The sequence below is a fragment of the Odocoileus virginianus genome, chromosome 14 (assembly GCF_023699985.2).
Source record: "Odocoileus virginianus isolate 20LAN1187 ecotype Illinois chromosome 14, Ovbor_1.2, whole genome shotgun sequence".
Taxonomy (NCBI): Eukaryota; Metazoa; Chordata; class Mammalia; order Artiodactyla; family Cervidae; genus Odocoileus; species Odocoileus virginianus.
In genome coordinates this window covers 31,358,482-31,371,909 of record NC_069687.1, presented here as the reverse complement: position 1 = coordinate 31,371,909, position 13,428 = coordinate 31,358,482, and the positions used below count along the sequence as shown (strand labels likewise).

The 13,428-nt window shown below is 33.5% G+C and overlaps 1 protein-coding gene across 8 annotated transcripts in view; it reads left to right on the top strand.

Annotated features, from left to right (window-relative positions):
• LMBRD2 (LMBR1 domain containing 2) overlaps window positions 1–12,756 on the top strand; it is a 48,732-nt gene extending 35,976 nt beyond the window's left edge. For 5 of the 8 annotated variants that reach the window (XM_020906384.2, XM_020906381.2, XM_070476582.1 and 2 more), the window contains 5 exons: window positions 129–232; window positions 1,409–1,455; window positions 2,716–2,821; window positions 5,597–5,726; window positions 6,846–12,756. In XM_020906384.2, coding sequence (XP_020762043.2) covers window positions 129–232; window positions 1,409–1,455; window positions 2,716–2,821; window positions 5,597–5,726; window positions 6,846–6,930 — 472 coding nt within the window. In that variant the 3' untranslated portion in view covers window positions 6,931–12,756. Of the gene's footprint in view, window positions 1–128; window positions 233–1,305; window positions 1,456–2,715; window positions 2,822–5,596; window positions 5,727–6,845 lie in introns of those variants that run through there. The other 3 variants (XM_020906387.2, XM_020906386.2, XM_020906389.2) reach the window with 3 other exon arrangements.
• Window positions 12,757–13,428: the final 672 nt, after the last annotated feature.

Sequence of the window (13,428 nt, the reverse complement as noted above, 5' to 3'; positions counted from 1 at the left end):
TACTTGAAGAAAGACAAGTGTAGTGCTGTATAACTTGACATGATAATTAGAAATACAACAGAGGCTTCCAGTGTAAACATTTACAGTATGAAATAATGCTTATCTTTTTGAAAATCTACCTTTATTAGCTTGGGAACTCGTTGTTTGAATCTACTTGGTTTCCAGCAGTTCATGGGAGATAATGATATGACATCAGACTTAGTTGATGAAGGAAAAGAATTAATCAGACGAGGTAAGATTTTTCTTTTAAAATAAATGAAGAGAAAGTACTGGTTAAAAATACAAAATTAATTTTTGTATGATTTGAAACTTCTATCTTAAGAAATTACAAATTGATGTGTTTTAGCTAAAATTCTATGGAAAGCCTTCATGGTAAAAAAAAAATTTTGAAAACATACCTGGTTATTTCATCTGTCGTTAAGAGATTCTGTAGCAGAAATTATTAATATGTCTGTGACTAAATAATTCCCTTGTTTAGTATTGGAGTCATTGTCTTGTTTTCTTTGAAATATATTTGTCAAACTGAATACAATATAAAACTCATTAAAGAATCATCATTAGTTTAATGCTGCATAGGTTATCATTCAAACCAAGGCTGGTGTTTAGAATGTAGTCTGTTAGAATGCACTGTGCTCTATTGGAATCTAATCTCAAAACTGAGTGTATCAAATTTCTTGATGTTCAAGTGATGGTAGAATAGGGAGGAAAATAAGAACAAAACTTGAGTTTTGGGACATTGGTTTTTAGGCATTCTTCCTACTTGAGCATGGGGTTCTTTATGATCTTATTTAAACATAAATCCCAAATGTACTATGACTAAAATATGCTTGTGTAGCCTTCACATGCTCTCACAGGAAGGTGGTGTCTAGTTAATGTAATAGTTCTTCTGCTGTTTGCCTTAATCAGACTTCATCTGGAATATCATATACAGTCCTGGATAAGATTTTCAAGAATAGGACTGATAAGTCAGAAGGAATCTGGAGAAGAATAGGCAGAATGATGAGTGTGTCAGGTGTATCTTATGGGAAAAAACCACTGAGTATATAGCCAGAAGAACGTAATGGAAAAAAAAAAATCTTATGCAGAAAGAAGTACGAATTTAATTTATAAGACAAAACAAAGAAAAAGAGAAACTGCCTAGAAGCAAATTTCAGGTCGCCAGGGGGAGGAAGTTCTTCCTCACTGACACTGTTTAGATAGATCCTAAAGAGTGATCTCCAGCAAAGGTTGAGAAGGTTTTCTCTATGGAGTTAGGTGACCTCTCTGGTTCTTTCCAACAATAACCTATTACCTTTGACTTTGTAGTAATTTAAAGGAAATTGGTCATAGCCTGATACCTTTACTTCAGTTACTCTACATCTAATTAAACCATATTATACCAAATTTGAGACCACTTTTCTGTCTCTAGAGAAGAGAAAAAGGCAACGGCAAGAAGAGGGTGAAAACAGAAGAAGAGTAAGTATGGTCCTTACTAACTTGCTGTCACCTAAAGATTAATGTGAAATATCATAAGAATCTAATTAATTTTGGCTGAAAACAATGGGACAGTGACATAGGATGTATTTTTACAGAAAGGCAGTTTTAATAGTTTCAGATATACATGCTAGGAATTCTGTCAGACCTGTTCTAAAAAGTCATTAGTAATAAATTACTTCATGTCCAACATCTAGCAGTTTCTTGCCTAAGGTAGGGGCAGTAAATATTTATTGAGTAAGTGAATAAATTAATGCAGTCTTGCTGTTGAAGTGATTTTGATTGCTTGAAAAATATGCTTTTTTGTGTTATGACATTACTTTTATTCCTCTTTAATTTTTCTTTAGTCCTTTGTTTGTTAAGGCAAACTAACCTCCTAGAGAATTGAAAAGGCAAAAAATGAGAAAAGTCTAGTCATAGTCACTACAAATTTTCAACACCTGAGTGTGTCCATATTGGAGAAGTGAAGACTCAGGAGACATGATAGTTGTCTTTGTGTATTTTAGTGTATGTCATGGAAAGGGAGACTTGTTATTTATTTCAGAAGGCATAACTAGCACCAAAGAGTGGACTAGAGTTCACCTCTGTGTGAAAACTGTTTACCAAAATTGGAACAGGATGATCAAACATAGAATTTTTCATGTCTTCTAATAAGAGAGCCAGATAGCATCTGGTATGGCTATTTTAGAGTGAAACTCTGCATTGCATGGGTTCCTTTCAGTTCTAAGAATTTGATGAGTAGAATCCCAGTTAATAAGATTTTAGTGCAGTTAAGACACAATGCCATGTGAGTCATTACTTAATTATGTTTATATACAACTTTAATTTTGCTATCAAAAATGACTTTTTGGGTCTCTATGATTTGTAGTTTATTTAGGTAGAATAAAATTTTATTAACATCTTATTAATTATTTTGAGTTTCATAATTCTTCCATGGTCAAGACAACCTTACTGTAGTTGTAATATTATTTTAGATGGAAGTCAATAAGTTAAAATAATCATTGCTAGCAAAAATTTTTATAATGTCTTCAAGTTAAGTTTGATAACTATTAAAATCATTTAGAAATAAAGGAAATTATAATTTCTAAAGGCACTGTGCTAATTATACTGATTATCTGACAAATTCCTGATGAAAAAGAATTAGATTATATTACTCTACATATATAATCTAAATCTGTTATCACTGATGAATTATTTTCTGACTGTGTGTTCTCATGTTATATGTTCATGTTTCTTTTCTAGGAATGGAAAGAGCGTTATGGACACAGTAGAGAAGATTCCACTAGAAACAGAAATGTTCATATTGACCCAAAAGAATCAAACTTCTCAGAAATGAGTACCAACCGATGTAAGTAGTTTATTATCTAGTTTTCTTAAGAAATTGTTTTCTTATGCTTGCTTGTATAGAGACTGAGAAAATGCCTTTATAGACGATAAGTGAGGTTCTGCAGTGACTTTCCTTTTTTCATCCCTCAGTATATGGGAGGAAGAGGAAAGTCAAATATGCGTTAGGTAGGAGGAGACATCTGGGACATCATATGAATAGTTGTCATTATACTCTCTAAATAATAGTACTTACACCAGGCATATTTTTTGGCAGGTATCGGTTTCTATTAACCTAGATGTTTTTCATGCTATTTTGTCATTTTTATAATAAATTACTGACTGACTCTTATGTGTCAGGTACTTTCCCAGGAGTACAAAGAAGATAATTTCCATCCTTGGTTTGCCCTTAATTGAATGAGGAACTGATACCAGGCAGAAGACATTGGCCAGTGGGTTGAGTCAGGAAGCCTCCCCGCATTCTTGATTTTGTCATATGCTTCTGGAAGGGTGACAGGAGACCTCTTTGTGTGCAGGATCCAGCACTGAGTAGAAGGCAGAGGAGCGATGCAGGGATGCTGAGAGTGTATAAGGCTGCACACATGATGCTGAAGGGCTCAGCTCAAGGGAGGAAAGAGAACTCTTCATTGGGAAAGGATTTCTATTATAGAGAAACACTATTTAGGAATGAGTAGTATTCAGCCAGTTGAAGGGGTTTTTAGGCAGAACAAAGAATGAACAACATGAGAGAATTTTGGGGGAAATGTAGATTTTCCTCTATGACTAGAACCTGAAGTATGAGAAGACTGATGAGAGGAAAGGCTACAGAGATAGTTGGGAAACATATTATCACACTTAGAAGTTTAGATTTTATCCCAAAGATAAGATTTCAGTATGGAAAGAAGCAGGCTCAGATTTTTGGTTTAGAAAGATGAATTTGACATCTGTATAAAGTATTATTTCCAGGGAAGTGAGACACAACCCAGTTTAGTGTCTGTTGTAGTAATGCAGTCAGAAAATGATGAGGGCATTAATACACAATATTTGTTTTATGGAAGAAACCAACACAACATTGTAAAGCCATTATCCTCCAATTAAAGATAAATTAAAAATCAAAAAAATGATGAGGACTTAAAATAAGCATCCTGGAGATAAAGGAAAGGATGTGTTTGGATGAGATTTAGCATAAAAGAAATAAGAGAAAGCTGAAGTTTCAATTAAAGCTAGGAAATAGAGGGATAATTCTACAAAGATATTTGGAAGCTTATCTTGGATTTGGACTTAACAAAGTGCAGATATCTGGGGGGTATAGGAGAATGGTTAAGAGGAAACACAAAACCTTGGGATGATGAGTTAGAACCTGGCATGTGGGAGGCAACCAGTATTTGCTGAATGAATGAGAGAAACAGTGGAGGGCAGAGTCAAAGATGACAACAATGTAAGGTAAGAGAGAATTGGCTTGCCTTAAATTTTCAAAAAGAGCTGTGTCATGGTTTGTTTTGATGCTGTTGAGCTGCTCAAAATAACACTGTGAAAATTTAGGTTTTTATGGAGAAAACATCATTCATATAGGAAAAGAAGAGTTAGTTTTCTAGATCTGTGCTGACCAAGGTGGTAACCATTAGCCACATATGGCTGTTTAGCATTTGCAGGGTAGCTGGTGCCCCATATTGAAATGATAATATTTTGGATATATTGGTTTAAATATGTTATAATTAATTTCAACTATTTATTTTTACTTTTTAAATGTATTTACTAGTAAAAAGTAAATGTGGGGCTTGCAATTTATTTCTGTTGGACATTGCTTCCCTGAATTCTTGCCCCATGGAATAAAGAGTCAGTCCTTTCTTGGAGAGTTTGAGTTGATTGTACCTTAAAATCATAGCCGAGAAATGAGATGTAGCATCCCCTGGATTCACTATGAAACCAGCTGAAACTTATTTTACTTGTGAACAATTTCACTGTTATGATTGCTGTTGTTGTTCACTCGCTAAGTTGTGTCAAACTCTTTGCGAACCCATGCACTGCAGCATGCCAGACTTCCAAGTTCTTCACTATCTCCCAGAGTGTGCTCAAACTCATGTCCATTGACTCGGTGATGCCATCTGACAATCTCATCATCTGTCGTCCCCTTATCCTTTTGCCCTCAATCTTTCCCAGCATCAGGGTCTTTTCCAGTGAATCAGCTTTTTGAACCAGGTGACCAAAGTACTGAGGTTCAACTTCAGCACCAGTCCTTCTAATGAATATTCAGGGTTGATTTCTTTTAGGATTGACTGGTTTGATCTCCTTGCAGTCCAAGGAACTCTCAAGAGTCTCCTCCAACACCACAATTCGAAAGCATCAATTCTTCAGCGCTCAGCCTTCTTTATGGTCCAACTCTCACATCCATAGCTGACTACTAGAAAAACCATACCTTTGACTATGTGGACCTTTGTCAGCAAAATGATGTCTCTTCTTTTTAATATACTGTCTAGGTTTGTCATAGCTATTCTTCCAAGGAGCAAGCGTCTTTTAAGTTTGTGACTGCAGTCACCGTCTGCATTGAAGTTAAATACTAATTCTGTTGCTGTAGCTGCTTCTGAGCTTAGACTACATACAAAGGAGAACACTTCATTGTTATTTTCTATCATACTGTTAATGATCTTAATATAATTTTAAGATAACCATGTAGTTATCTTTTCTTAATATTGTCTTCACAATGAAAATTCAAATCGTTTATAATCTTGACTTTCTGTGTGTCCGTAGATTGTGACCCATAAAGACAACAGAAAGTGGAAATTTTTTTCTTCTTTTGCAGCAACATCTAAATATACCAGGGCTAATAACAGGACTGAGAGGGACCGAATAGAACTTCTTCAGGATGCAGAACCTTTGGATTTTAACGCAGAAACATTCACTGAAGACCCTCTTGAATCTGAATCAGGAAGGTAAGTTCCAGTTTGTCCTTTTGGCTCCAGCATTCCTCTGAAAATTTGATAACATTCTCACTTGACAAGATAAACATGAGGAAAATATTCATCTTTCTTGCTAATGTAAAACGTATTAAGCAACGTTTAATACCTTTTAACACCTGCTAATCTTTTATATTTTAAAAATTATATCATCCAGTGGTAGTAATTGAAATTAGTACCTTCATAAATTATTACTAGTAGTATGATAAATAACAAAGAATTGAAATCATTTGGTAGAATCTTAACAATATTTATATTCCTTTTTCTGACAATTCCATTTAGGAAATGCATCATATTTAGCAGTAGTTACATAGATATGACTGGGTGGCACTGTATTCTGAGCACTTTAACAGCAGTAATTGTATTTTATGGCTGTAAGTCCAGTTGGAATTGAATCTAAAGAGGCTCAGTAACTTACCCAGGATCACGCAACTTTTAAGTAACAAAATCAGGCATTTAAACCCCAGGACCCTGGCTTCAGCGTCTGTGCTTTTACCTATTATACCAAGTAGAAATAATTAATTCCCTGGTGGCTCAGATGGTAAAGCGTCTGTCTTCAATGTGGGAGACCCAGGTTTGATCTCTGGGTTGGGAAGACCCCCTGGAGAAGGAAATGGCAGCCCACTCCAGTACTGTTGCCTGGAAAATTGCATGGACGGAGAAGCCTGGTAGGCTATAGTCCATGGGGTCGCAAAGAGTCCGACACAACTGAGCGACTCCACTCCACTCCAGAAATAGTTAAACAAAAGCAAAACATCATGGGCATGAAGATATTTGCTTACAAATAGCAAGAGGAATATTCTGTTTATATTCAACAATCTAGAGTAGTTATTAAATCCAAGTTCCATGGTGTATTTTATATCTCTCTTCTTTCTTTTTTACATCTCTTATCCTGCCATATGTGTCATATAATAGGCTGTAAAACAGTTGTTGGTTGATTTATAATTATAGGTAAATCTCTTTGGGATAATATCCTTGGAGAATAAGTTTCTTATTTCAGCTACTGAATAGATTTTACAGTTCTTACAAATTATGTACCCACTTCCTTTTAATGTGTCCTTGTTTTTCTCTCCTTCTTTATTTTTGATGCCTCAGATCATTTCTTTATCCACCTTTCAGGTATCAGCCTGGTGGACGATACCTCTCAATGTCTCGCAGCAGAATATTCGATGATGTTTAAAGTCTGTAGGAATTTATGGAATAGCTAACCAAGATCAACAAACAAGTTCAGTCTTTATGAACATCCGTATGCTCTAGAATTTACTACTGAACTCCCAGTGAAAAGTGTCAGGATAAAAAAGGCACTAAAAATTAATCAGATCTTAGTCATAATGGCTTATTATTCGCTGAATATCATCTTTATTTCTAAAAGGATTTGTTGCATACCATTCCTGAAATGTCTGCCTTAGAAGTACAGTTACAATGGAAGGATTTAATTCATGATCAAGATCAGTATATATTGAAAACATGTAGTTCAGTTTGTTTCAGATTAATTTTTTCAGGAAAAATTGTTTTAAAGATTCAAGGAAGCCATAGTTAAAACTGAATATTATAGTTTATTATTGTGATTTACATAGTTGTTCTTTCTAAAAAATATGTTGATCCTTTATTTCCCAAAGAGATGGAGACCTCAGTAATAACCATATTTACAAAACCCATGTCTTAAAACAAGGCTTACTTACCAGACATAACTGAATGTAGAAAGCCCTTTTTCAACACTATATGCAAATTAGTTAGGTTTTTGCATGTATATTTAAGACTATACTTCAACTGATAGTGTTTGTATCTTCAGCATGTGTACTTTAATCAGGTGGTGAATTATTCTTTCAGTCTTTGATAGTAACTGCAAGTTGTCTTATGCTTTTGGTATTGCTTTGTAAAAGATTTTCATTTCAGAGAGGAATATTCACCTTTACCATTTAAGTGATTTGAGTGTTGATCATTCCATTCAAGGAGAATCATAATTTTTAATGGTAAATAGTGGGGTTTTGGTGCCTCAGGTGGTAAAGCGTCTGCCTACAATGTGGGAGACCCAGGTTCGATCCCTGGGTTGAAAACATCCCCCTGGAAAAGGAAATGGCAACCGGTGCCAGTACTCTTGCCTGGAGAATCCCATGGATGGAGGAGCCTGCTGGGCTACAGTCCATGGGGTCATAAAGAGTCGGACATGACTGAGTGACTTCACTTTAATAGTCAGAGTCCCACAAAATTCTCCACTGTTAAAAGCTGGCTATTTATTCCTTGTGAAAAAGAATATCTGGTTATTTAAAGATAAAAAGTGAGTCCATTTACTGTTACTGCTAACACTTAAATTGTGGTTTATAGAAAACTAGAATGGAGATATGTAAGAACTTGTTGCTTAAACAAGTTCTTACATTTTAAGAACTTGTTACCATTTTAAGTTGAGTTTTTAAAATTTTGTGTTTAAGCCAAAGTTACATATTACACTTTAAATCATCAATGTTTTATGCACAGTGACTATAGTTCAGCACATTTTGCAAAAAGAGTTGTTTATGTCCCTGAAATATTTGCAACTCTTGGATTCACCCAGTGGTGACTGTACTTGAGCTTCCCCACGGCCATCTTAGTTTCACTTGTTATCCTAAAAGTAGTGCTCATTTTCACTCTTAAGTATTCCAGTTTGAGGATGAATTATATAGTCACCTGACAGTTTGATTATATGTTTCTTGAAGGTCATTTTTCCCTGAATCATAATTTTAAATGTTTTATTTCTCTCTTTTCTTGGTGTCACCATGTAAATATGTTGGAAGCCACAGTTTTAGGCAGATACTAAAAGGATAGTGTTATCATCCTAATTATCTTATTTTCTTAAATTTTTATGATCTTTAAGATTAGATCCCCTTTAAAATAATTATCAGTCAATAGATTTTCCTCTCAATCGAAATTATATAGACAACCCATTTAAGAAGACACACACACACAGCCTTTTATTGCGAAGCATGGTCAGAGAGCAGTAGGCCAAGAGCACAGATAATTTAACACTGAAATTTCATGACTGACCATTGAAACCTTGGGCAAATCAGGTAACCTTTCTGTGCCTCAGTTTCTTCATTTTCAAAATGAAGAGGATACTTGCTATTTACCTACTGATCTACCTCACAAAGCAATTGTGAGGGTATTGAGTTGATGTTTATATAGTGGTGTTTAAAAAGACAAAATAAGTTATTAGCTATGCTGGTTTTCCACACAAGTGGCTTTGAAGATACTAGATAGGAAACAGATCACCCCAGAAAGTGGTCCAGTTTCTTCTTATTATAGAGAAGCTTACAAGTTCCCAAAGCAAAAACTCTTTCTGGAATAAGTAATCAAAATCCTGTGAAAATAATATTGTTTTCTTATTTAGTCTTTGAGTTTACTTTGGAACATGTTCCTTAAGTATAATGTTGTTTCTCATAGGTTTTATCATGAAACTCAGATGCTATTGTAGAAGTAGAAGCAGAAAAAGAGAAGAAATGATCCAGTTACTTTTATAATTTATAATACTCTAAGATATATTGATAGAAATATGTAAAAGATGTACTACTTTATTTTATTATTAATTTTTTAAATGATTATAATAATTGGAGTGTATGTAATACTTCTATAAAACAGTATAGATCCCCTTTATGACTTTTGAGTTATTTCCAAAATAATTTTGGTTGTTTAAGTGATCCAGAGTATTAAATTGTTTAAGCAGAATTTATGTTACAGGATTTCATATGTGATCGTATAGGAAGATTACCTGGCTGGGTAATTTTGTGTTTGGAAGTTAATTATTTAATCCCTGAAGTCTTAAGAGTTTATTGCTGAGGAACTAATATTTGTTAAGCAACTTTGTAAAAACTGTAATATGAACAAAAGTTTTCTGTTTTGAGAATCTTACTAAAATGACATCTACTGCAAAACATTACTACTAAATTCATATACTTTACATGCAAAGTACATTTCTTGAAGAATTACTTCTGATAATTACTTTTTGAGTGTTTCTTATACTGTAATAGATTCCTAGTTAAACTTTCTAAATTATTTTTCTAAATAATTGTTAGAATATTCAGTAAGCCAGTGTTTAGTAAGCCATTGCAGAAAATAACAATTAGTAATCTGTTAATTTCATGGATCTGTAAGTTGCTTTTAATTTATGTTATTACATCAATAATTTGTTATTATTAGAACTTTAAAAAAATCATTATTAAAATAAGACTAATTATTAGAATTTGTTCTCTTACCAGATGAACAGGGACTTTGGAATAATTTCATTATACTAGAGGCCCTCATTTCACAAGAGTCATAAGAATTAAATAAGAACTTTCAAGGGTTTTCAATTTATAAAGAATAGATCAGAGGATTGGACAATCAAAACTTTTTAAAAAATTGCTGCCAATTTGTTTTCAGACACTATTATTTTATTAGATTATCAGTTCTTAAATGTATGCTGGCTGTATACCCAAATGAAATTAAATGTGGATAGGAAAGTCTGTGTTTTTTTAAGTATATTTTAGAATATTAATGAAGGAATTCATTGATATACAACAGCAAACCTCATTTTTGTATACGTGTAGTAGATTTAGAGAATGTTCTTGATTTTTGTGTAGATTACTGTTTTAAAGGAAAAATAAACTCTCCATAATTTTAATTCATACTGTTCAGTAATGTGAGTTTTATATTTGTGATTTGTGTGGGCCATGCCTGAAAATCACAAGGATAAATATATTTGCACTAAGAGGCAGAACATATCCCTGAGAAATCTTAACGTACTTGAATCTCCAAAGTGTAATGGATAGTGTTTATTAAAGCCTAAATGTTAATAAGTAAATGGATTTAGACTTTTATCTTTCCTTTCTTTTCTCCCTTCCTCCTTTCATTCCTTTTATACCTTCCTTCCTCTCTGAAGCCTGTCTTTATAGTATGGCTTATAATGAGCTGACATATTTTTCTTCTGTTTGTTTGGTGTATACAGTTGTTTTTGATGGTTAGTACACTCAAAAGGTAGTAGTTCTGACTACAGATCCCACTACTTGAATGGTAGTATTGCACTTAAAGTAGTACAACAGATCTTGCTAGACAACCAAGCAACATCTGGATGTAAATATGAGGGATGCTAGCTCACTGTGTTGTCTTTTTCGCCACTAAGTAGGACTCTTCAGTAAAATGAAATATTCTCAGTGTAGATGTTTTAGCATAAAATTGCATTTTTAAAACCAGTGATTATTAAAAACAAGCAAACAAACCCCAAACATTAAAAACCTTGAGACCTCATTTTATGAAAAGGAGTTTGTAAATAACATCCATCATGTCAAAGTTTGCATTAGAAGAGGTTGAAACAATGTAAGAGTGTTACAGAGAGCCCTCTGAAATATTAATTCCCTTTGTGTGGGTTACTTCTTTTCAATACAGTGACTTATTTTTCTGCTCAGAGACCTGGAAGACTAGGCAGTCTTATTCCCTGTACTAACTCCTGGAGACCAGGTCCTGTGAGCCATCACTACCATCAGAGCAGCTATTAGCCCTGCCTATCCCAGTCCTATTGCAGTGGAAACACACCCACACTCCTAATTCCTTTTATGTTCAGCTTGGTTTTCCTAACATTTATATCCATTGTGGTAGATTGAAGCCTCATCGCAATTTTAAATTTGTTAATGAAACAAGAATAATGGCATGTTCCTCTTCTCATAGATATCCTAAAAGACTTGTTTTTAACACATTCCGTGGAGAGAATTAACCTTTTTTCCTATGAAAATCTTTTCTTTTGTGGTTATCCTGATCTCACATCATTTTGCAAAAGGAGATTTTTACTGTACTTAGTGGAAAAGAGTAGAAAGAATGGTTTACTGTGGCAGACATATGTAAAATAAAGTCATAATTTGTTAATCTGACTGTGCAAGACCATTTTGAGTTGGTATTATTGACACAAGTCTTATCAATCTAGTCACTTAGAGCTGTATTTCTCTAAAGAATGCTGGCTAGCATCTTCCCTACTTGGTACGCCAAATTGTAGGGGAGAGACTGTTTTTTTTTTTTAAGCAATCCAATGGATTTGTTTTTGTCCATATTTTGTAAAAAACTTGAACTTTTCTCATTTCGAAGATAGAGAACATGTGGACCTATCTTTTAAATAATTGTAATCTAATATATATATTTATAAATTATAGCATTGGAAAAAGAGCTCTAATAATGATGTTGTTACTTCCTGGTATTTAATTTTTGTAAAGTTTTTTGTAAGTAACTAATTGTAGTTATTAAGTAGTTTAAAAATCTTCCTCAAATAAGTTCTGCCCAGGACTTATTTCCTTGGGTCAATATTCTAAAGTTCAGTAGTCTAGTATGAGTTTGAAATATTCCTACATCTCTTCAGTATCTTTTTATATATACCAGTACTCAAGCAAAGTATACCAAAAGCCTAAGTTCTGTGTTGCATTAATAAAGTGCTTGTTATTTATCTAATTCAGTGGATTAGGTGAAGTAGAGAGTAAGTCTTTTCAAATGTGTGTCTGATCATAAATTTCAAAATGTTTATTATGTTCATTTTTGGTGCATGATGCCAAATTTATCCTTAATCAGCCACTACTACCTGGTTGTTGTTTAGTTGCTGTTAATAAGTTGTGTCTGACTCTTTTTGCAACCCCTTGGACTGTAGTCTACCAGACTCCTCTGTCCATGGAGTTCTCCAGGTAAGAATACTACCTGGTACGTAATGGCAAATGTTTCCCTTTCTGATCAATGGTTTGTAGATATAACTATTTTTCTCTGCAGATTCTCACTAAATATGTATTTGAAAAAAACCTGCAAAGTGCTACCTGTAATTAAGTTAGCGTCTTTGGCCTTATCTATGCATAATGTTCTCTCAATTTGGTTTTGACAGACTCATGGACTTGGAATTGCTTTGTAGTATTTTAACTTATTGTAATGTAATGAATTTTTTTGAGATGTTTATTTGATTAGCTGTTAAAATATAGGAAATTATGTAGCTTTGCATGAAATAAAGTACATTTCTACAAGTTACTAAGAACTTTACTGGTCATTTATGTGTTTTCCTTCAACCATCTTTGAGATTATACTCTTTTTAGTAAACTAAGACTTTTTTTGTTCCTTTCAAATTATTAACAGGTATCACAAAAGACATGTTTTACGATAAATAACTAAATACCTATACTTTAGGCTCTACCTTACTTCCTTCAATGAAGTTGAAAACTGGAAAATCAATGAAACCAAATACTGAGTCTTTGGAAAGATCAATAAAATTGATGAAACTCTAGCCAGGCTGACAAAGGAAATAGAGTTGCTTTCCCATATACCAAAAATAACAATGGAAATTTGAGATTAAAAATATAACATCATTTACATCCGTCCTACTTAATACAGTAAGAAGAAAAGGAAATAAAAGATATGCAGTTTTGGAAGTAAGAAATAAAACTGTGTGAAGATCATATGATCATCTATGTAGCAGTCTAAAAGAACTGGCTAAAAAAATGAAAACAAAAAACAACAACAACAAAAAACCTAAAATGAGTAAACGATTATAGCAAGTTTGCAGGATATAAGGCTAATATAAAAAAGCGAGTCCCTTTCACTTTTACCAGCAATAGAAGAGTAGAATTCAGAATTAAAGGTAGTACCATTTACATTAGCATCCCCTAAAATGAAATACTTAGGTCTAAATTTAATAAAATATATCTAAGAT